Below are 22597 nucleotides of genomic sequence, written 5' to 3'. Positions count from 1 at the left end.
AAAGTTCAACATTTAGTGTCTTTATAAAACAGATTTGCAAAATATAGCCAAGGCTCATTCATTTAAATATGCATAAATAGCAAGAAAATACTTTCCCATTTCAATTCAAATCATTTTTTAACTTCTTTGTACACAAATCAGAGATGAACATTATATGAAAAACGGGGCTGAAACCCTCATGATTTGTTGCAGCAGAGAAAACACAAGCATACTGTTTTGCTAAAGCGGCAGTTTGATTAGTCAGAAATATACATCCTCTGAAGACACATATTCATAAACATTAAAACAAAGTCTTATTCAAGTCTGTGAAATATCAAAGTACACATCTTTGGATGGATGCCTTTTAAGATCAATATATATATGTATGTATATATATATATTTTTTACAGCAACGCAACCGTAATTAACACCACCATGGCCAAAAAGTTTGTGTCTATGTACAATAGTGCAGACGAGGAGCTTAAATCAGAACAAGGCAGTGAAAGGATAATAACACATTATCAAATGTCCTGATTTATTAGACTTCAAGTGGGTTCCCTTTGTTTTGGAATATCATTAAATCACCATGTCAGGGTCAAACGTACTTACAGGACATGTGCCAGACTACGCCCTGCTGTGATGAACAATTTTTAATGTTTGTTTTAAAAGCAGTGGTCCTTTTTTAACACTTAAACACAACTATACAAAATAAAACTGTGATTTGTCTGGACGGAGGCTTATTTATTCATTCATTTAAATTTTATTGATTCATGTATACTCCTCTTGAGAAATGTAATAATAACCCTTTTCTACAATACAGTTTTGATTATTTTGTACATGTAATCATTTGTTTTACATTCATCATAGTCACTAATTCAACATTGTAAGAATTACAATAGGTCCTGCTCTGATTGATAGATTTATATTTTCTTCTTGCATATGAATTCAGTATAAAAGCCTCATCTCATCTTGTTTCAGAGGACATTGTAGAATGACGTAGTTTTTGAATTAAAAGCATTTTAGACAAAATTGTAGATAAATAATGCAAATAATATATATAACAGCATTCCGATACGTTTCCTCATTAGCAGTGTCAAACTGTTTGCCTCTTTTTAAATGCTATCAAAATATTTGTAAACAATTATTCAACATGACATCTGTGAAATTATTTAATTAGACTGTGCCCCCCCCACCCCCCCAAAAAAAAAGAGTCTGTTTTTAGTACTGCCACATCAGCAGGCTTCAAAAGGTTCATTGATCTCCCTTTCACTTTTTAAAAAGGTGCTTTAGCTTCTTGGAGCAGAACAGACACAGAGATTAAAGAGACTTTCTTCCTTGTCCTTTTTTTTAATTTTACTTCTACAGACCACGGTTCATTTGGCTGGCTCAGAGATGGGTGGAGCACGCTCCAATCTCATGGTCCAGGGGTCAGAGGTCGCAGCATAAAATGGAGAGTGGGTAAGCACTTCTTCTCCAGCCAGAGCAAAGGCAAACACTCCCCTCTGCCTCCCTGCTCCCGCCTTCTCCTCCTCTGCGACATGCTTCCCCTCTGCTCGCCGTTCCTCCCTGCTCTCCCTTCCCGCACCGTCCCCGCTCTTAAATCCTAGACCCCTGTTGCCGAGCATCTCTCCAAGTCCGTGACTCTTGACTCCCTGGTATGCAGGGCTTAACCCGTTCTCCTCAAACCGGTTAGCGGCAGCAGTAGGGGGGCACAGGAAGTTGCTGGCTGGTGTGGACCGCCAAGCAGCTGGCTTCCGTCCTCGCCGAGGGCGGGAGATGCGGCAGCTCTGCCTCTTGATGTGTCGATGTAGGTGGTCAGACCGTGTGAAACTTTTGTAGCAGTGCTCGCACTGGTAGGGACGGACGCCCGTGTGGATACGCAGGTGGTTCTTCAGGTCATAGTTGTGGACGAACTTGGAGTTGCAGTGGAGACAAATGTAGGGGCGCTCACCTGTGTGCTTCCTCATGTGTATCTTGAGTTTGTCTTGTCTGAGAAAAGAACAAAACCACATGTTTTCATGAGGAGTGTCGTGGGTGGAAAGGTTAACACATAAATTACAACACTGCATCTCTGCCCTTTTAGATCTTGTTACAAGTGAGTTTAAAAGCCGTTAAAGAAGATTTGTCTTCACTGACAACAGTAAAGTTCTGCTCTAAAATACAGGTGGAAAATATGCTAAAGCAGGAGGATGTTGGTAAGTGAGATATCACTAATGCAAAGAAATGAGCGGAGGGGGCTTTCCACTTAAAGCTCTTTGATATTCAGATTTGGTAAAAACAGATTAACCTCAGTCAAAAGAGCATGGGGTACTTTTCCGTTTACCCTGGTGTTTTACATAACCTGGTGCTTTGAAGTCAAAACGCACAGGAAGAGGAAGATCTCAAGTTCTCTGTGTGGCTTATTAATAAGAAGTAATGATGAGGTGCTAAAAAGTGCTGCTTCACAAACCTGGTGAATCGGACTTCACAGATAGTGCACATGTATGGTTTCTCCCCCGTGTGTGTCCTCATGTGTCGTGGCAGTTTCCCAGCTCCTTGGATGACCTTGTTGCAGATTGGACACTGCTGCGACGCTTTGGGTTTCATCTTCCTCTCCTCCTCCAGCTGCCAGGGAGGGAACAGCGCCCCCAGGTGGGATGCAGAGCTTAGGAAGCTCAGGTACGACCGGAAGTCGGCTTCATCTTTTATCGGACCCAGAGCGTGACCTTCTGACGGTACTGACCCAGCGTTCATGGTGCTGCTGAGGCCCGAGTTGACAAACTCCTTCAGGAAGTTGCCGTGGAGCAGACTGAGCGGGATTTCCTCTTTCATCTCCTCCTTTATGATCTCTCTTTTCACAGCTAGGTCGAGGGGCCTGGAGGCCTCGAGCGGCGCAGAGGTGGGGAAGCCATGGGGGAGCCTGGTTTGCGGTGAGGCTGCTGCGTGGGGATGCTGGTGGTGGCTGGGGTCCAGGAGCTGCTTGGGGAAGGACGGGAAGTCGGCGGCCCACATGGAGGGGTAGAAGCCTGGGAGGAGAGGAGAGAAATTGGCCCTCCTGTCCAGTGTTGACATGCGGGGGTAGAGCCCCTCCTGGAGGAGAGACTCAATGGAGAAATCCTTCAAAGCCCGACTCTCCATACTCTCCTGCAACACAAGACAGCGTCATCAGCCTTTTGAACTTTTTAATTTTTTGCTATGAAAATATAAGATCCAATCACCTACCTGTTTTCCTCTCATGGTGTCAGGAGACTGTGACTGTGATGACTCTCTGTGCAGGTCAAACTGCTGGTGGTACGTGGAGGTGCTGGGAGGCGGCGAGTCCTCCGTCCCCGGAGGCGTCTGCACCCCCCTGCTCTCTGATGACTGCAGCGACCTCTCGCTGACATTGTCCTCCTCGTCGTCCTGCTCATCCTTCCTCGACCCCTCGTCCTCCTCCTCATCCTCCTCCTCCTCTTCCTCCTCCTCATCTTCCTCCGCATCCTCCTCTTCCTCTTCTCCCTCCTCCCCTCTCCCTTCTCCGCCTCCGCCGCCTCCACCCCCGCTGTCCATTATCTCCAGGCAAACGTTGATGATACAGGGAATCTCCAGCATCTGAGCTGCGTTCAGGATCTCTTTAACGTTGGACGCCGTCACAGTCAGAGTTGAGGTGTAGGCGAACTCCAGGATGGCCGTGAGAGACTCTGGAGCCACAAAGTCGATTTCGTACACAGCCGCCGCGTGGTGATGATCCCCACCATCACCGGTCGCCACTGTGAAGAGCTTCTTAAAGTACTGGCTGCAGGCTGCCAGAACGGAGCGGTGGGTGCGGTACTCCTGGTCGCGGACGATGAGGATGACATCGCAGAGCAGCCCGTCACGACGCTGCTCATTGAGGCTGCAGAGGACATCACTGCTGTGATTCGGGAAGGGGATCCCGATCAGGTCCTCTTCTCTGTGATGAACCATTCTCCTTTCTCTGTTTCTGATGCTTATCTGGATAGAAGACAGTAACAGTGAACTGTTTAGTGACACTTGAATAGGAAGGTCAAACATTTTTCTCCCAAAAAACCTCCATTAATCCTCATTCTCTTAACCAAGTTTAGTGTTGTGCCTCTCATGTGGTGTCATAAACCCCTGGTTATCTTTTGAAAACCTGAAAGGTCATTCAACATTTACAAGAGTTTTTAAGGTATTTAAAGAATCCTTTAAGACTCTTTAGTCTGTCTAGAAAAAAAACATTCAGTTTGCCACACGATAAAAAAGATTTTTAACCCATTTCCAGAGTTGCGGCTCTATTTTCTTATCCAAAAAAAGCAAATTTGTTCATCACACAAAAGATAAAACAGAGCTATAATGAAATAAATTACCATCAATATAGATAATATATGATGATAAGGCTTATAAATGTTGGTTCATGTTATACAATTGGTTCTCTGGTCTCTTTTGTAAAAGAGACTTTGACCTCAGTGAGACTTCCTAAATAAATAAAGCTTAACTAACTAATTAACGAGATATGTCACAAGGGCACGATCTTGGTTTAGACTACAAAGTAGAAACACCATTTGGGAAAGGAATAAAAAATACTGTGCAGCCGATTTAAAAAATCTGAAAATACAATGATTAATTTGAACACTGATTTCCTGTCGTTTGATGATTGGTCACAGTAATTTTCACAATGGCACAAAGCAGTGAATGACATTTCTCAAAAACAAAATCCACATAGTTGGTTCTCAGCAAACGAAGAGTCAGTATCATAAACATTTGAGTTATCACAGGGATGAAGCAGTCGTGATTCTCCTGAGGAGGAAGTGCCAACAGGAAGGTGACGAGTTCACGTTAAAGCAAATAACGAAAGGGTTCATTATTTTAAAACATTGATTTAAAGAGTGCCACAGCAGCGACTGCACACACACAGGATCCATTCATTAGATGAAGGACCTTCACAAAGTGATGATATCTAAATAGATGGAGCTCTTTACCGGCGCTGATATTGTTAACAACAATGAGTGACAGTCTAGCTTTATTAAAATACACCGTAGGCATGCTTGTTTGAGTGCCATCTGTGCAGCAAAGGCAACAAGTGGTAAATACAGCATGTCTCATTTCGAGCAAACATCACATCGGGTAATATTTATTCTTGAATGTGCTATCACGATCTCTTGTAGGAACGTGTGGAGTGAGTTAGGGAAGCCCATCATTTTTGATAAGGCTTTAAACAACAGAGTTGACTTTCCTTGAGATAATTTTTTTTTGACATTTGATGATGAGTGTGTGACAGTTTCTGTGATCATGTGTGTAACATCCATCCCTCTTGTCTGTCTCTACCAGATACAAGCATGAGACAAGCTGATACCTTCATTCGAACAATACAGTGTGTGATTGGGATGTGGTGAGAAGAGAAGAGAACGACAAAAGAGGTCAGATTGTACTAGATACTGTATCCTGTCAAAATGCTTACTTGCGCAGTCTATCCTCTCCACAACTCATTTGATTTACAGCACGCTGACTACGAGCTCAATGTCGTTTTCGACGCACACGCAAATCTCTGCTCACTTCTCTTAAAACCCTCATTCCACAGCTGCCTGAGTTCCTACCTGTTGATTCACTGGGCTGTTGTTTACAGTTACAGTGATAAAACTTCCTCTGGCAAAGTGCTCATTCATTCACATCTATGAATAGAGCTTAAACTTAGCCGTCCACACTTGGTGGTCACCGGAGGCATGTGTAGATAAATACTTTGAAGCGGGCCCGCTCACCACAGCTGCATTGTTGACTGGCTCGAAATGGGCCAGGGCTGAAGCCACACAGACTTACACACACCAACGCACACACACACACACACACACACACACACACACACACACACACGCACACAGAGTGTCTTGCTTTTTGTGCTGCAGGGGATCACACCAGAGGAGCAGAAAAAAAACAGTTTCAGAAAATCCCTTAGTTCACCTGCAGGTATACAACTTGGATAGCAATCTTACATGTAGTTTATTCTTGTCGAACTTGTTGCTAGGTAACTGTTGCTATGTTCATGCCATTGATACAGTGTGGTCATAATTAAAATGTCTATAGAGGGGGTGATGGTATAGGATAGACCAACTGCACAGAGCTACCTCAAACTATCCCTATGGGGAAACTGGAACAAAAGAGCGACAGAAAGTTGCCAGCTGATGGAACGATATATTTAATAGAAAGGCAAATGGATCTATATTATATTTCATACAAACCCTACAGTGTAGTGCAAATCCTGTGTTATAAACTTAGGTAACACACTCCCTGTTCAAACTTCTTTCACTGATTCGGTTGTGCAGATTCATGTTGCTTCTCCAAAGACAGAGCGATATCCCTTTTCTATTATATTTCACACCATGTATACAACATCCATAAAAGTAATGAGGAGAAGGTGAGAGAATCTCCAGTGAGAGAGTTAAGGGAGAGATCAGATGGCCCTAAAAGTTCCCTAACAGGTTGCACAAACACCAGCGAAGGGGCCCCTCCCTGTAACAGCCTGCCAAGGCAAACAATAGTGCAGAGCTTGGAACAACACCGAGTGGATAAGAGGGAGAGAAAAGAGTCTGACTGGGAGGGCTTGGCGAACCCACTGTCATTCGTTTGCTCTCGATCCATCCCACCCACTCCTGGAACTATGAGACACGTGCTGCTGTTGCTGTTTGTTCGCCTGGTGCCCCGGCGAGCACCACTCCCCTCTGTTCCCACTGTTTGCCTGCCACTAGCTAGCGCTAGCTCTTAGCGGCTGGCCCCTAATTACAATGTGGAGAGGATCTAAGGAGGATGTGCCACATAGACAGGGAGGGGAGGAGGGCACAGCTTTCCCACCACAAGGTCCTAGAGCACATTTCATCAGCCAAACAGCCTTAACCCTTTGCACCCCCCCCCCCTCCCCTCGCCCACACCCCCCTCCACCCATCAGGGCAGCCAGGGTGGGGACTTCTTGTGAAAGGGCTTTGATAATTACTGTTTAAGTCATTTGGCTTCATCCATCTTACTCGTCCAGCAAAGTCATGGAAGGACAACTTTTTGTTTATTGACAAATCTGAGTCTGTAAATGACTGTGAGCCTATAACAACCTGCCATTATGAGGTGCCACAATTTTTTGAACAAATAAATAGTGAAAGTCATATTTTGTCGCAGTCATCACCTATTTCTGTTTATCACACATGCATCACTGAATTAATTTACTTAACAGGAATTTCAGTTCCATGCGTGAAAACTATTCATACTCAGTATGAGCTAAATTATTAAACTGACCTCTAGTGGTCTTGCCTTTCTGTCTGCCTCTCTTTCCTGCCGGCCTGTACCGGCCACGTCTCCTCTCATGCCTCACTTAGTCACTAACACTTTCAACTCAGCACTCCCACCCCAAATTATGTGTCACCTCCATTCAGCGTCGTCTTTCTCCCAAGAACTTCATCTGCTTTCCGGGCTCTGACCACCACCACCTCCTCCTCCTAATCATTCTCCTCTTCCTCCTCTCCTTCTCCTCCTCCTCTCGCTGCCCCTGTTGCAGCTGTATCATCATTATGCCCAGAGTAGAGCGGCTAACTTGTCCCCAGCCCTGACCGCTCAGGCCACAAATCAGCAGCTAATGTCCATCTCAACCCTTGTCACGGGCAGACACTCATTTGGCCTGTAAGCTACAACACCCAAAGCCTAGTTTATCCCTGTCAGGCCATTGCATCCACCTGACCCACATGCTAAATCACCGGCAGCCAAAGTTTACCCCTGTCACCAACTGCCCATAGCAAACACCTGCTAAACAACTGTCACAGACGGACAATTGCACGGCCAATAATTTATAGTATTGACAGCCAAAATTCACCCCCTTATTAGGAGAAGACATTCATTTGACCTACTGTGTAAGCTAGTCCATTATCACCAGTAAAACACCAGTGCACCTGTTTCTCGGGGAGACACTTCCCTGGTTGGCGTTTTAAATGACGATTGTCTGGAGCCTATAGGTCGCATAGGGGGAGTTTTAAATTCTGTCTTAATTGCTGTCAAGTTGAGCGGGTGAACTGTATATAATGCCAGTTACACTAAATGGGTTGGGTATTTACCTTTACAATAATGATGAAATGTCAGGGCCATAGTTGAGCATTTAACCGCACAAGTTTTGCTAAAAAGTTGAGGCTTGAAACTTTTTTTACATGAAGTTTAGTTCACATTTATTGCACATTTACGCAGTCATAAAACAAAATGGAATGAGGAAAATGAATGTGCTGCCAAACATATTATTAATGTAAGTATAAGCTGACTTATATTCAATATTATTTGCATTTTGTAAAAAACAATCGGCTTGTGAGTTCAGCAAATTTCCCCAAAACCGGCAACATATATGTCACTTTACACAACAGAGATTCTTGTTAAAACAGGTGCACCAATAAATTCATTATATTTAATTTCACAACAATTACTTAAGCAAATAATCAGCAATTTATACATTTAACTGATACTTAATTAACATTTATTAGAAGTTATAATATAATGAAATATATGGTAAGAAAATACTAAATCTGGTCTGCAGTGATCTGGAGGCCAATTTATCTCGCTCGGCTCCTTAAAGAGCCAGTTTGCACTAAGTGTCATCTCTGGAGCCTTCAGGGGGGCCCACAGCTACACACCATTATCCCTCTCACCCCTAAAGTAAACAAAAGTTTATTGTTTGCTGCTGGAAATCGGTTCAGTGATTAAAAATGTTGCTTCTAGACTATTTGTCATCTAATAGACAGATTATTTTTTATTCTATCACCTTGTACTTCTTTACGTCTGTGTTCGATCTGGGTAAAGACCCCAAATGGACAGAGGAAGGTTGTACTCAGTACTACAAGTGAGAATGGTATGATATGAAATCAATAAAATCTATTTTTGGAAGCAGGGATATTATTTAAGTTTTATAATTTAGCCTAGGTTAAAAATGTGGCCTTAATTTATATTTTTCTGCCGTTAAAAAATGGGGTTCACGCATTATCATAATGTGGTAACAATTATTGAACAAAAGTTAAAAGCCTTTATTACACACTGGCAGGTGTAGGTTAAAAATTGACTGCAGCTAATGAGATATAACCAGAGTTACAATATGTGATTAAGCAAACCTGTAATTGGTGTGACATTGATCTCTAATGAATTTCCTGTCACAGTTTGTGAGCCTGCTGAGTAGGTGTTTAACTACAGTTACTCTTTGAAAGTGACTTGATAAATGCTCCATTATCAGACACAGTACAACATGAAGTGCACCCTTATTTTACATTTTTATATGCAGATGGATTTTATGTGTTTTATCTCTGACATACATCTGTTTGGATCCTGGATTTATGACAATTGTTTTAATGTTTCTGCTCATAGTTTCAGTGAAGAATTTAAAACATACTAACAAATCTTAATGCGTGAATGAAAGACAACAACTGGTAAACAGTTTTAATGGTAATACTGGTCAAGGCATTTTGTAATGACATGAGGTAAGAGGTCTATAAGCTGGCTGACAACAAACCTGTTGTAAACAGTAATTTACAGCTCAGCCTCAAATCCATAACATGTTTTTATTTTGTCCCCTCTCACAAACATTCCCTTTATCTTTATGAATTACCTGAGTGTTTTTTGGATTTAAAGGCGATTGTCGCGTAGATATGGAATATCTGAAAGAGCAATGTGTAATTACTGTTGGAGACAAAACACATACTTAAGCCCACTTAAACTACTATGTTTGACATTTCCAAGACGTGCTGTGATGCTATAAACGCTCGTGCTATTTCCAGAATTTTACGGCACAATATTTACACTGCAGCCTAAATAATTACATGAGTCATTAAGTGACTTTATTGACCTGTTTGCACCTTGTCAGGCCTTTATGATCTAGTGCAGTAGGCTACAACACTCACATAAACACTCTTTAAATAGGGACTCTACAGTAAGTGCTGCACGTGTGAGCTCGCTGTAATATAACAAGTGCAAGCTTGTTCACACACATGCACACTCTGAAACAATGTGACAAATTATCATGGTCATATACGCACAGACACACACCCATGTGCATACTCCAAAACTCTGGCTTCCACATAAATTCACACATGTCTTGATACGTTCCCCAGCATTCCACAGCTTTCAGCACCCGTCACCTACCGTGCCTTCAGTTTCTTGATTCCCCTCACGTGTCTTTGTATTTCCAGACTACTAAGAGGCTCTGTTGCTCCTCGCTTGACCTCTCAGCATTGCCCTTTCTAATTGAAACACAGCTGCCTCTCTCTTTGCCAGTCTGTCAATCAGTCAGCCATGCAAAGTCAGCCCATTCACAAGCTCCTTACACCGGCCACGGATGCCCATTCACAAAAATAAATAAATAAAAAACACCCGAGGAGGAATATCCAATGGAGAGAAGCAAAAGCAGCGCAACAGAGGAGAGCAGAGTGTGATTCTTGGGTCTGTCTGTGTAGCAGAGTGGCTAGTGTGGAGTTAAGAGTCAGGCGCACTGTTGTGTGTGGCTCATGTAGGACGAGTGAGAGAGTGAGAGGAAGGGAGGGAGGGCAGCAGCACTGCGCTGTGGAGATGTCGCACCACTAGTTTTTATAGCAGGGTGGGTAGCTGGAAGATAATAATACCCCATCCTCCTCCACAACACAAGTTTAAGCGCACTGTGTAATAAGCCCATGGCGCAGACACCCTCTGATTTAGGTCAGACAAAATGAATTTTTAGTTGTGTTAGAGTGGATTTTTGGTATAAAGGGACCGGGGCAAAGAAACTTGAAGGGGTTGTTTGGGGAGACTGAGGGAGGGTAAAAAAGGAAAGGAGAAAAAGAGGGAAAAGTTGGAAAACTATTTGTGCACCTCTGTTGGTTAGTCTCAAGTTGAGATGAAGAGATGGACAGGACTAAAAGTAGTCACACAGAAGTAGAAACACATCTTAAAGCTGGTTAGTTTCAGTTGTACACCTGTTTAAAATGGAGTCCTGCTATTCTCTCTTTTAAATTCTATATTCAAACTAACATTTAACAAGCTCTTTGAGACCTCTCTTCACATGCTTGACAATGCAGGGTTAAAGACAGGCGACGGGGGCATGCCAGGCAAGTGAATCCCCCATAAACGCTCAGTCGCAACAGACTACTTACTGAAAGCACACTTTGGTGTGTGGCACACTCAGAACCCCATAAAACTGGCTGATTCAGTCAATGGTGTTAATTTGAAAGGAGATATTGCTTAAAAGCTGACGATATCTGAAACAGAAATGAACCACAAACGCTGAGAAATACCACAAGCGACTGACTGTGCAGACCTATTTTCCTTTTTGTTGAACGTTTTTTTTTTTTTTTTTTTTTTTTTAACCAAGGCTTCAAAAACCAGGTTGAGGAGAGCAGAAGGCCAACGTTAGAGTCCTGTTTTGAGTCAGAAAGCCGCCGAGGCAGGGTAACAGTTGGTGAGCACGCCACCACCTCTGTCTGGAGGAGGAGGAAGTTTATGCAGAAAGGCGTAGAAACAAGTTACTCTGTGTAGACTTCAGTATAGAAGAGGACACCTGTTAAGCAGGAGTTTGTGGAGATATTTAACGTCTAGAAAATGTGGAGAGTTTGCTGTGACAATTTTTTTGCAACAAAAGGTAACAGCACAGAGATTACAGTACTGCTTCCTTAGGTTGTGTCAGTGTGTGTGTGTATGTGTGTGTGTGTGTGTGTGTGTATATATGTGTGTCTGTGTGTGTTTATGACACAGCAAGAAACAGAAAGAGAGAAAGAAAAAGGGAGAAAGAGTGTTTCCTCTGCTTTCACACACAGGCCAAATGTTATGACACATCACATTCACAGGATCTGAAACAGCCTTCCTGTATGACATCATTAAACCACGCCTTTTGTAATACTTAATTTTTTTCAATTAACTTTGCTTACAGCAGGAAGGCTTTCCCGCCTGAGTGGTGTAGTTTTCTCTGAAAGAGGACGGATTGTTTTCCTAAGCAGGCCTAAAAACAAAACAGTGGTACAGATGATAAATCTAAATTAAAAAGTCAAACATACAACTAAGAACAAATCCAAGCAGGTTTTTATTTCATTCATGAAGGTAGTATATGTAGTCAGCCATTGTTATCTTAGTGGTTACTGGACCTTCAAATCTACTGAAATATTTCTAACCATCCATAAATCATAACCGACAATCAGACTGTGAAAGCAGAATTGTGTTGAGTTAACCTCCACAAACAAGTAGACATCAGAGTGTACATCAGACTGCTATGCCCACTTCCCCTTTGGGGAAAACATGGACTAAAGCAAACCACAGCCCATGCCCTGGTGGTTTACACTGTTTTGTGCAGGGTGAGAGCGGAGGCCAACTCACATTGGCATCTAGTATATATAAACGGGGTTAGCCACTAACTGCTAGCAGGCCAGCCAGACGGCCAGAAAAACAACATTTGCCATCTCATAAGATCGGCTATCTATTCTAAACACACTGCTGCCGTCATAGCAGAGCGCTGTAAGTGGTACCTGTGTGGATGTTTTGTTCTGAACTCTGTAAAGCTGCAGGATGTGGTACTGCAGACTGCGATAGGCCATGATCTAATGGTGCAGACATGCAATGTGTAAAATGCACTGATTTGCTCTGCAGCTTGTTATGGGGTGTAAATTCATAAGTGTTTTCAGCCCAAGTGCAATGTGCACACTATATGGCATGGCTGAAAGGCAGATTTACATGGTAATTATGATTGCAACAGTTCAATCATATTATTGTCTAACAAGCAAGAAAATGTATATGGTTCTTCAGTGTTTTATATTTCTGTAGTATAACTATCAGGCTAAATACTTATTCCTTTCCACCCCTCTGTCCTTCGCGAGTGTCAGGCCACACCAAGACGTGGTGAGTCTTGTCGCTCAGTCTGAGTGGTAACAGTCACAAAACACAAGGATTCAAGGGGCTGAGTAAGAGTCATCTGTTTTGTGTGTCTGTCTTTCTGTCTGGCGTCTCCACGTACCTGTTTACTGCCGCCTGCTGCGCCCAGCAGGATACACGTACTAGGGCACCAGATTGGCACTTTGGAGGGGGGATGGGGTGTGAAGCATCGTTACATAAAGTTGATATCATGGAGACTTTGATGCTGTATATATCAATATCACAAACACAGCAAGATCTCTCTCAGAAAACTAAGAACTCATTGGATTATCTCAGACCTACCAGCCCTGAATACTGATCACTTAATACTTCTAATATTATTAGTCATAGAATATCTTTAATACTTACACCAGAATGCTTCAAGACAGTAAGCGCCTTAATGTTTACAAGACAAAACAAGAAGAGTTTGATAAAAAAATGTTGACCTGTATTATTTGTTCAGTTAATCATGAGGATTAAGTGCTCTCGTTAGCTCCACAGCATGCACCCCATTAATGACTAGATACGTGAGTGTGTCATACAACAGTGTCGCAGCATTGAAAGTAAAGCTTATAGGGCACCAGTCTAAAAGCCAGTGGTGTCATTATTCTAAAGCTGTTGCAATGTGCAATCAACAGGTCATACTGATAAGTTAAAGCAAAAAAATGCTCTATTTTTACTTTAATAAACAATATAGTCCAGATATATTCTACACTTTTCTCCCAAAAGAAACACCAGAAACGAGTTGTTGCAGAAAGTTCCCCAAAGAGACATATGTCTTCATTCAAGAGACAAATCCCTTTTGTGGTTATGACTCTTGTCTGTCGGCAGAAAAGGTTGGAGTCAGGTGACTTCCTATGGAGTGACAAAGTCTGTGTAAGTAGGTCGAAGTTGATAGATGGGTCTTTCAAATGATAGGCAGATGTTTTAAACAGACAGTACTATCCCTTTACCACCAAAATTAGAACAAGTTCGTGGGTTTTTTAAATACAGGAGAACTCACTAAAAATAGGTGGTAGACTCCTTTCCCATTGCCAGTAGACTAGTGCCATGTACACGGTTCTGCAGCAGATGAGCATACCTTTCTGTTTATTTTTTACTGGTGTGTCACGTTTGACATTGTGGATAGGACTGAAAACAGGTCAGCAAACAGTGGAAAGCAGCATGGAGGCCTGTATAAATGTTATGGTGATTACATTGTTTTGTATATCTCCTACTTATTCAGTCTTTCTTTCAAACTTGGTGCAGACTAATTTGGAAAGATGTTTGAGTGCTGCTTGGGCAGAGACAGATAATATTTTGTGGTGGTGCAGGTGTTGTATTTAGGGACCTAAGCGTTGTTTTTTTACAGCATGGCCATGATCGTCCCCTAACCTCAACCACATAATTTTTGTGGCTTAACTTAACCAAACCTTAAATGTATACTATGCAGGAATTGTTGCTTACTGCTTGTTAACATAATATTCAGACTCCCTCCGCCGTTTGTACGTACACTGCAGGCTAGTATTGTAGAAACATAGCATTCGTGTAATGGAAAAAATAACACTTAAGCAAGCTAATTAATGTAAACACCCGCACCTATTGGTCCAACACATAACAGACCAACTCTGTGCCGATCGTCATCCCCCTACTCTCCTTCAGTGCTTGCCAGCAAAAGTAAAGGTGAAAGCCACCCCCGGACTTAGTCACGTTTCGGAACTAGCTTTGTCCGCCTGGCATTTTGTTTTACTATATTTGCTTTTTTCAGCACTAAGTCTGTGATTTTTGTAGCTTCCTTTTGGATGCATGCTGCTACTACATAGCAAAGTCCCGATATCACCCGAAAATGCAGGCAGAGGGTAGAGTATCTGCAGATAAATACACCGCCACATACTTCTAGTTGGTCATAAATGATGATTGAGAGGGATTACTTCTGTATTTGTCTATTCCTTCTTTTTTTTTTAGGAAAATCCTGCATAGTATGCCTTCAACCAGCATTGTCACTTTATAAAATAGATTTATTTTTCAACAGTGGCTTCATGAACAAATCGAGTATTTTGTTGTTGAATTTGGAGGACTTGTTGGGATAACGGCCCACATTTTCTCACAGTCTCTCTTGGACGGCATTCATATTGTTTCAGTCATTTGTACACATCAAAAATGGCAGAAGTAGTTGTGTTCAGAATGAAAAAAAAACTGGAGAGAAAAGTTCACAACAGGTTTAAAATTATGTGGCAGTGTGTAGAAAATACCGTGGAAAAAGGGTGCAGGGAAGTACTTATCAGACCTTCCCTGGATTAATAACTGTAGAGATCCCGACTCGTGCCCTTTACCCTGGTGTGTCGGAGGCCAGGTGTGGCCTGGTGTGGGAGAGGAGCAGGAAAGGGAGGCAATCATCCCCTCACAGTCCAGAGATAGAGCATCGCAGCAGCCTCCCAGTTCTACACCCCCTGTCTCCAGTCCAAGGACGGAGACAGACACACACAGACGCAGTGTTGCTTAAACACAAAGGGAGGCAGGCGTGCACGCAAACCTACTGTACTCTCTGCCTCGCTCAATCACAGAGACACACACCTATCTGTCAGGTCATTAGAACTCACCTTGGAGCATGCCATTCGGATGAGTGAGGTGAGGGCGTTTCCTTTCTGCTGACCTGTCTGTTCGTTCTTTAACTTTCTCTTGTTTTGTCTTCTTTTCAAACATCCTAATCAGTGTCGGAAGCTTTGCCAGAAGGGAGGTAAAGTACACAAGCTGCATATTTAGAGCTGAGAGTACTGAAGTAGGCAGAGTCGCTGTGTTTCACAGGTGGCGTTGTATGAACTCACTGCTGTGTGTGAGGATAACTTGAATGTCTGTGGCGATGTTTGTCGAAGGCAAATATAATTATTCTTTATGTTTAAGGCCACTTTTATTATATGGTAATTTATTCTGGATCCAAAAACTGCAAAATAAATGTACAAGGAGTCAAAGCTCCCAACCACCACTTCCACGTTGCTGCCTCTGAATGCATTCCAGTATTGTGCTGTGTTCATTTGATTTGCTTGGTGTGAATATTTGTGTCTGCGTGTTGGGAGGGTCGTGGGGTGAATGAGGACAACTCCTTATGGTGATAACGAGAAGGAGGCCAGCCTTGGCGGGACAGCCTCTGTCTGCCCTCAGGTAGTGTGTGTGTGTGTATGCGTGTTTGTGTGTGTGCGCGCATGTGTATGTGTGTGTGTGTCAGCAGGAGAGCCCTCGGGCACTCTGGCACCTCCTAATTAAAACCAGTCAGGCTGCAGGGCAGGGGAGACAGATGCCTGTCATGACACACACATACATACACTCGCACACACATGCACAAGGTCTGCGGACCACATTCGACTACATGCACACTCACAGAAACACAAGTGTGATGTGTAGGTCAGCTATTTTTGGACCCAATCTTATCCCACCCACTCAGGTATCACACAGGTAACTAATCTGTATCTGACCCAAATGACAAAAGAGGAGCTGTGAAATCAACAGAGCAGTAACATAATTCATGCTAATAAGGCTGCTAAAAATCCAACACAAAGAATATTTTGACATACATGAATGTTTTTGTTACCTGACTGGAGTTTCATGAGTGAATCCATTACTTTTTTTCCCCAAAAGTTAGCCTTAGGTTAAAACAAATTTGGCTAATTTGGTTTAAAAAATCAGCCAATGAACTCTCATTAGTTTTACCTGAAACCTGCTGGAGTATGGCCAACTTGCTAACCAGTGACACACACCAAGTGTGCCTCACACACACTCTCTCACATGCAGTCGTGACCCGTAGTAGCTTCCAGATTGACACATCTCTCTTTCTCCCCAGCACAGAATGAGACATAATTGTGCTGAATGTCTGTTACCTGCAGAGTCTGTCACATTTTATCTCTGTTCCCCCATGTACGGCCCAGAGCTGCAGGCGACCACATATAGTACTTAGCAGGCTAACTGCTGTTTGTCTGGGGTGGGTGGGTGGATCAAGGCATGCTGCTCTCCTTTCTCTCCCAGTGATTAGATAGCATAAGCAGGCCAGCTAGCCTAACCCACACACTCATGTCTCTAAAACTGCCATCCAGCCCCGCTTTCTCTCTCGCTGCCTCTCACACACAGGTGGGTGGACCCACTTATTCAACCCAGATCTTTCTTTTAGACATTATGAAATCGTGCTCTTTTTTTTTTTTTATCCTTTCTTCTTTTCTTCATCCAACACCCTGATGCTGAATGACATTCGACTCTGTTTCCTGCAGATCTGTTTATACAAAGTAGGGCTTTAATTTTCTAATTTACCAGGTGATAATTTTACTCTATTGCCAAGCCTGAGAATCATGTCTCTTTGCACTTGTCACTCGGCAGAGGCTAGGTGGGTTGCCAGTGGTTACTGGGCCCTATTTTCTATTATCTAGGTAACATTCAGGAAACACCCACAATTTGTATGTAAAATGCTTCATTGCACAAGCACAATACTAACTGTGGCCGCCACTGACATTTCAGATGTTGAGAAGTATGACAAATATTTCTCTGATGACTTTGACCCTGCTGGGTGATTCAAAAACCTCCACAAGAAACATTTCCATTGTGGTTTAGTGAAGATAATACCATTAGTGCTCTAGTGTTGAACGGAATTCATGACATAAATAAATGAAAAGTTAAAAGTGAATGTGCCTCAACAGCTGCTGGCATGTTGCAGTTAATTAGGGATGGCCCTGGACTTCTGGGGACCCTAAGCAGGATTTGGTTTTGGGGTTCCCCTCATGGTAACATGTTGCCAGTTCACATGATACATACAAATTACACATATGAAATCATGTGCTGCAGTGCTTGCACACTGTCAAATAGCGTGTGAGGCTATTGTTTGTGTTGACTTTCCTGCCTAACTTATACTATATAATACTGTTGCATTTTATTTATTTATTTATTTTTACTACAGAATCATGGCAGCGCTTGTTTTGTAGGGGACAGGAAGTTACTTAGCCTACCTACTGTCTATTTCATCTGTCTCTCAGCTAATTGTTTTGTTCATTGTTCAGGAAGTTCAATATTTATTTCATTATTGTCTTTTGTTCATTAAAAAAGTATATTTTCCAGGGGGCCCCTAGAGGCCAGGGGGCTTATACGGCTTAATGGTTAGGGCCAGCTCTGCAGTTAAGTAAGACTTTAAAATAAAGGGATTTGTATGCAAATTAAGAATAATATAAACAAATTTTATGCTGCAGTTTCTGATAACCTGCCACAAAGTTAGTATGGGGCGCAAAAGTGCTCCCAGGCGATGTAGCTGTTAGTATTTGATTATGATCAATCATTTTACTAAAGAAAAATACTGACAAGTGATGAAATCAGCAGCAGGGACAGAAGGAGACAAAAAAAGAGGAGAATGGTGGAAATGGAGAAATTGTAAACGGAAAGAAAGAATATAGCTTGAAAAGCGGAGAGGGTGCGATCCAGCCGACCTCTGGGAGTGCGAGTGCCTGCCTCCCTGGCTGCTTTGTCGTTTGAGCCAGGCGCTGTGTTTCGTGAGGAACGCAAAAGTACACAAATCCCACAGAAGGAGCTTTTTTGGCAGGGCTCGGGCCTCCCACCCACGGCAGCCTCTTCAAGCCTCCTCCCATCCTCTATTCATCTGTGAGGGGCGGCTTACTCACCCAGCCCAACTCCACACACACAACAAAACCTGGACCTCAATCCTACGGAGGAGGGCGGACACGCACACATGCACACACAAACAGCTACACGGCTATTGTGTACATACAAACTCACATGCGTGCGTTAACTTGAACTCTGGGGGTATTTGAGGGTAGCTGATTAGATGTCGTTGGCAGAGATAACAATCTGTCTTAGCTGCATGAGCCGGGTTTGAAAGACAACTGTGACAAGATGACATCTGTGTCATGGGAGGTTAAAATCAGATTGTGTGTCCCCGTGTAAATGCTGTTACACGGGCATGCCTACACGCTGTCAGGTGGGAAGAAGGCGTGTGGACTCATTCACTCTGTCAGTCTCATAATGAACACATTGCATTGCTTTGCAATTACGAAGCCATGTCCTCATTCACTCGACACACTCATCCAGGACATCTCAAGTTTCTCAATCAAGTACTTCTGCACTCTCACACACTTTTACATTACAGGATGCATTTTTGTAGAAATACAAGATCAGATCCTTTACACTGAATATTGGCTTATCATATCATACAGCACGCTATAGATAAGACTGTACAAACATGAATGAAATGTGCCTCAGGCAAAGTTTGTTAAACACACCGATGTAAGAGAGGCCCTGGTACAAGGATCAGGTTCAATTGAGTTAATCCTTGAGAGAGATGGCAGACAGACGGAGGGCTGTAGTTGGGGTGTGTGACGAGAGTAGGTGTGGTAGTGTCTACTAGACTTTATCCCCATCTAACTGCCACTGTGACAAGAAGAGAGCTCTATAGGTTTTGCTTGTGTGTGTTTTTTTTCATTAATGATGAATGATGATGAAGGTTTCAGACTGAAGCTTGTCCTTTACATGCTGCTTTGAAGTTTTTTTTTTTGTTTTTTTTTTTCAAGGAAAATGCAGCTTTTCATTCAGTTTTGTTACCTTGCAGTTATACATTGGCCTGGAGAGAATATGCTTTGAGGTCACTACATTTTCTTTTCTAGTTTTTAATGACCCAACCATTACCCCTCGCGTGTTTGAGTGTGCCTGTATACGACTTTCAGTACCATAGCTATAGATCTCAGGGGGGATGTAGGAGACACGTCCACGTCATATTTTAGAACATGTGATTTCCAGATTTCCCCCCCAGATCCCCCCCCCCCCCCCCCCCCCCCCAATGAGAGTGAAAATAGAAGAGGACTTTTATTTTGCCAAAATTAAAGACATTCACACCATAAACTGATGCATAAAAGGCACAAATTAGTACATAAAACTCACCAGACTGCAGGAAATTAAGTGTTTGACATTTAAAATTATCTGGCGAAGGACCACCAAACCCTCCACTTGTGTACCCCAAATGTTGAAACATAACCTACACCCCTGTGTGGTTCATCAGCTAAGATGCTGTGTTAATTACATTTTTACCACTTTTTAGACCATAACTGCAAACTGAAATGGTTTGTGGATAAATGAAATTAGCTTACATAACATTTCAAAAGAGTAGTCATCACCAGTTTCTTTGAAATTAACCACAAACCCTCAAGGCAACATCATCTGTACTAACCGGAAAAGGTGGCATGACATAGAGCAAATTCTGATAATTCTGTTAATCATTTATTACACAGGGGGGACACAGTGGACATATTTAGGAGATGGGCATTTGTCCCCCCATAAAAAGTTGAAATCAGCAGAGGTCATTTTATGACGACATTAAAGGCATTTCCTCCGTAAACTGATGCATTAAAACTCACCAGAATGAAGGAAATTAAGTGTCTGACGCTTGACCCTCTTTTACATGTTCAAATGAAACCTACGCCCTCCAAACAGTGCATAGAATCACCTTTAATAATACTGTTAAAGGTTAACAGTTACTCATGCGATTTGATGGTGGGGGGGGGGGTCACAGACAGGAAGAGTGAAATAATCTTGAATGTCACACCTCTGCCCCCACATGTGTTGCGCACAGAAGCAGCTTTGATCACTAACTGATGAATGAATTTTAAGATTGTTTCCCGGAGGGCAGGTGTCATCTTGTTTGTCAGATAGTTTATCACTGCCATGTCAATTAGGAGATGTTGCATGTTTAACATATTGCGTTACAACCGCTGAGGCAGGTTCTTGATGACGGAGTCGTAATAATGACAAGGAAAGCTATCGTATAGAGATCCAAATCATGCACAGTAAGTCATCATGTAGTTTTACCAGCTGCTGCTGTAATAACAAGAATAAGTAAAAAAGTGATATCAGTCTTTCAATCTGTTCCAGCTTTGTCATGCTTTCACTTGCTTCCTCCTCAGTGTCTGGCTGTTTTGTGGAGGGGGAGGCTTTCATTGTGAGCACATCTGTTGCAAGACGCACACACACGCGCACACATACACATGGGAAATTTTCTGTACCACACAGAGAAAACTGGACATCCCTTTTTTTAACTGTATGTCCTATTATAAAAAGTTTGAGACGTGGAACAATTTACAACTTAAAATGGGAACACAGGGGAACCTGATTCTACAAAAGGTCAGCCATCCTTTAGTCTGATTCTGGTGCTCAGTGGGTAGCCGGCAGCTCTTGCATGCTTTGAAATTTTGCCACAACACATAGAAATTATGTATCTGAAATTTGTACCTCCCGTTATGACTTTTTTAGGATACTGGTATGCAAAATTGAAGTACTGTACAACGAAGAATTAAAAAAGAAGGGGGAAAGAGACAGTAAGATGTTACTGACCTTTTAAGAAGAGAAGTTTTGATTTCAGTTCCTCTCTCGTGTACTCAGTCCCTGTCAGGAAGCTCAACACTGTTTCAGTGCTGGCTGACTTGTGAAAGTGAGAGCAGGCGAGATAGAGAGTCAAATTTGCTCTGAAGGTGTGTCGGTGATTTGGGGGAGTGAAAAGGTACCGTTCCACGAAACGGTTATCTAAGAAACACAACAAAACAAAAACTGCTACACCCACCAGCCTCAGCCAACACCCCTCCCTCCCCCTAAACCAAAAGTATTTGGCAGCGTTCCCTACAAGTCCACCTGTGCTTAGGGGAGGGGAGTGACACGCACTCACACTGGCTGGGCCAAGCCTAAAAACCTGCTTGCATGCTTGGACTGCGTGGTATGGTTATGGCTGGGGATAGGCAGAGTTGAGCTGTGGTGCTGGGGCTTGAGGACAGAGAGGGTGGAGGGTTGCTGTTAGGTCTAACCAGGGCCTGAAGGTCTGGAACCAGTGATGAGGCTGGAGAGTTGGAGCAAATGCCAAGCCAGTAGCAAGAACTCGAAGCACTGAGACGGGTCATAAAACAGCCAAACTGAGGCTGATGTGCAGCTGGATGACTGCGCTGAAATTACAAACAGAGGAGAGGAAAAAATTGGGGAAGAGGTTGTTGTAGTATAATGCAGGGTTGAACCAGTGGGTGGGTCTTTGCCTGTGCCAAACAGGAGCTAGAGGGGTTCATATCAGGTGTTGAACAAAAGACATATCAGGGGAGAAATGAAAAGAGTCGAAGAAAGGTTTGTGTGATAGAGAGTTGGTGACAGTATCTGAGTGTATCTGGGTGTGTGCTTCACTGTACCAGCTCGTACCTGGCAAGACGTAAGAACTATTGTGCTCTTCTGAAGCCTATAATGCAGCGTAATGGGAATATAATAAGAGGGTGTAATCAGTGATGTAAATGCTGCTGAAATTGTCAGGAGATATGAGAGCAGTAGACACCATGGGGTCTAATGATTCTCTGAATAAAGGTTGTGATTTTTGTGACATTTGGCCAGTAATGGAAAACATTAAAGTGAAAAATATCTACTGTTTTCTTTAGCAATGAGTAAGGGTGTATTTATTTCCATTTTAAAACTGAATTCTGAAAAATTTATGCTTGTGAAAAACAATCCAACATCAAATTTATAGCGTCTATTATCAATATTTTTGTAACAACGTATCAAATGACAATGTCATTAAAATTCTGTCCACACAACCTTTATTTCACACAGTAACTCCAAAAGCGTGCTGGTGTTAGCTTTCTTTCACAGTCTCCCCTTGTATACTTAAGTATACAACCTTCCTTTTTCAAAACATTGACTGGAAATCTCATCACTGTTGATTCTCCTTTGATATTTGATAATGTACGAAGGAGCTCACTCAAAAATACGACTGATGCCCTGGACCATAGACTGTATATAAAGATGGTCA

At 42.6% G+C, this 22597-nt stretch overlaps 1 protein-coding gene across 2 annotated transcripts; it reads right to left on the bottom strand.

Moving 5' to 3' along the window:
* Window positions 1-21314, bottom strand: zbtb7c (zinc finger and BTB domain containing 7C). Of its 2 annotated transcripts, none has more exons than XM_033646471.2 (4): window positions 21154-21314; window positions 3181-3930; window positions 2429-3102; window positions 1-1968 (listed from the first exon to the last, which is right to left on the bottom strand). In XM_033646471.2, exons 2-4 carry the CDS (start codon window positions 3901-3903, stop codon window positions 1353-1355), a joined length of 2013 nt encoding a protein of 670 aa, XP_033502362.1. In that variant the 5' UTR covers window positions 3904-3930; window positions 21154-21314; the 3' UTR covers window positions 1-1352. The 2 variants fall into 2 exon arrangements, with proteins under 2 accessions (XP_033502362.1, XP_033502361.1); XM_033646470.2 differs by lacking the exon at window positions 21154-21314 and adding an exon at window positions 10081-10489.
* Window positions 21315-22597: the final 1283 nt, after the last annotated feature.

Source organism: Epinephelus lanceolatus, chromosome 19 (genome assembly GCF_041903045.1).
Source record: "Epinephelus lanceolatus isolate andai-2023 chromosome 19, ASM4190304v1, whole genome shotgun sequence".
Classification (NCBI taxonomy): domain Eukaryota; kingdom Metazoa; phylum Chordata; class Actinopteri; order Perciformes; family Serranidae; genus Epinephelus; species Epinephelus lanceolatus.
Note: the sequence above shows the minus strand (reverse complement) of the source record. Positions and strands in the feature narration are given on the sequence as shown.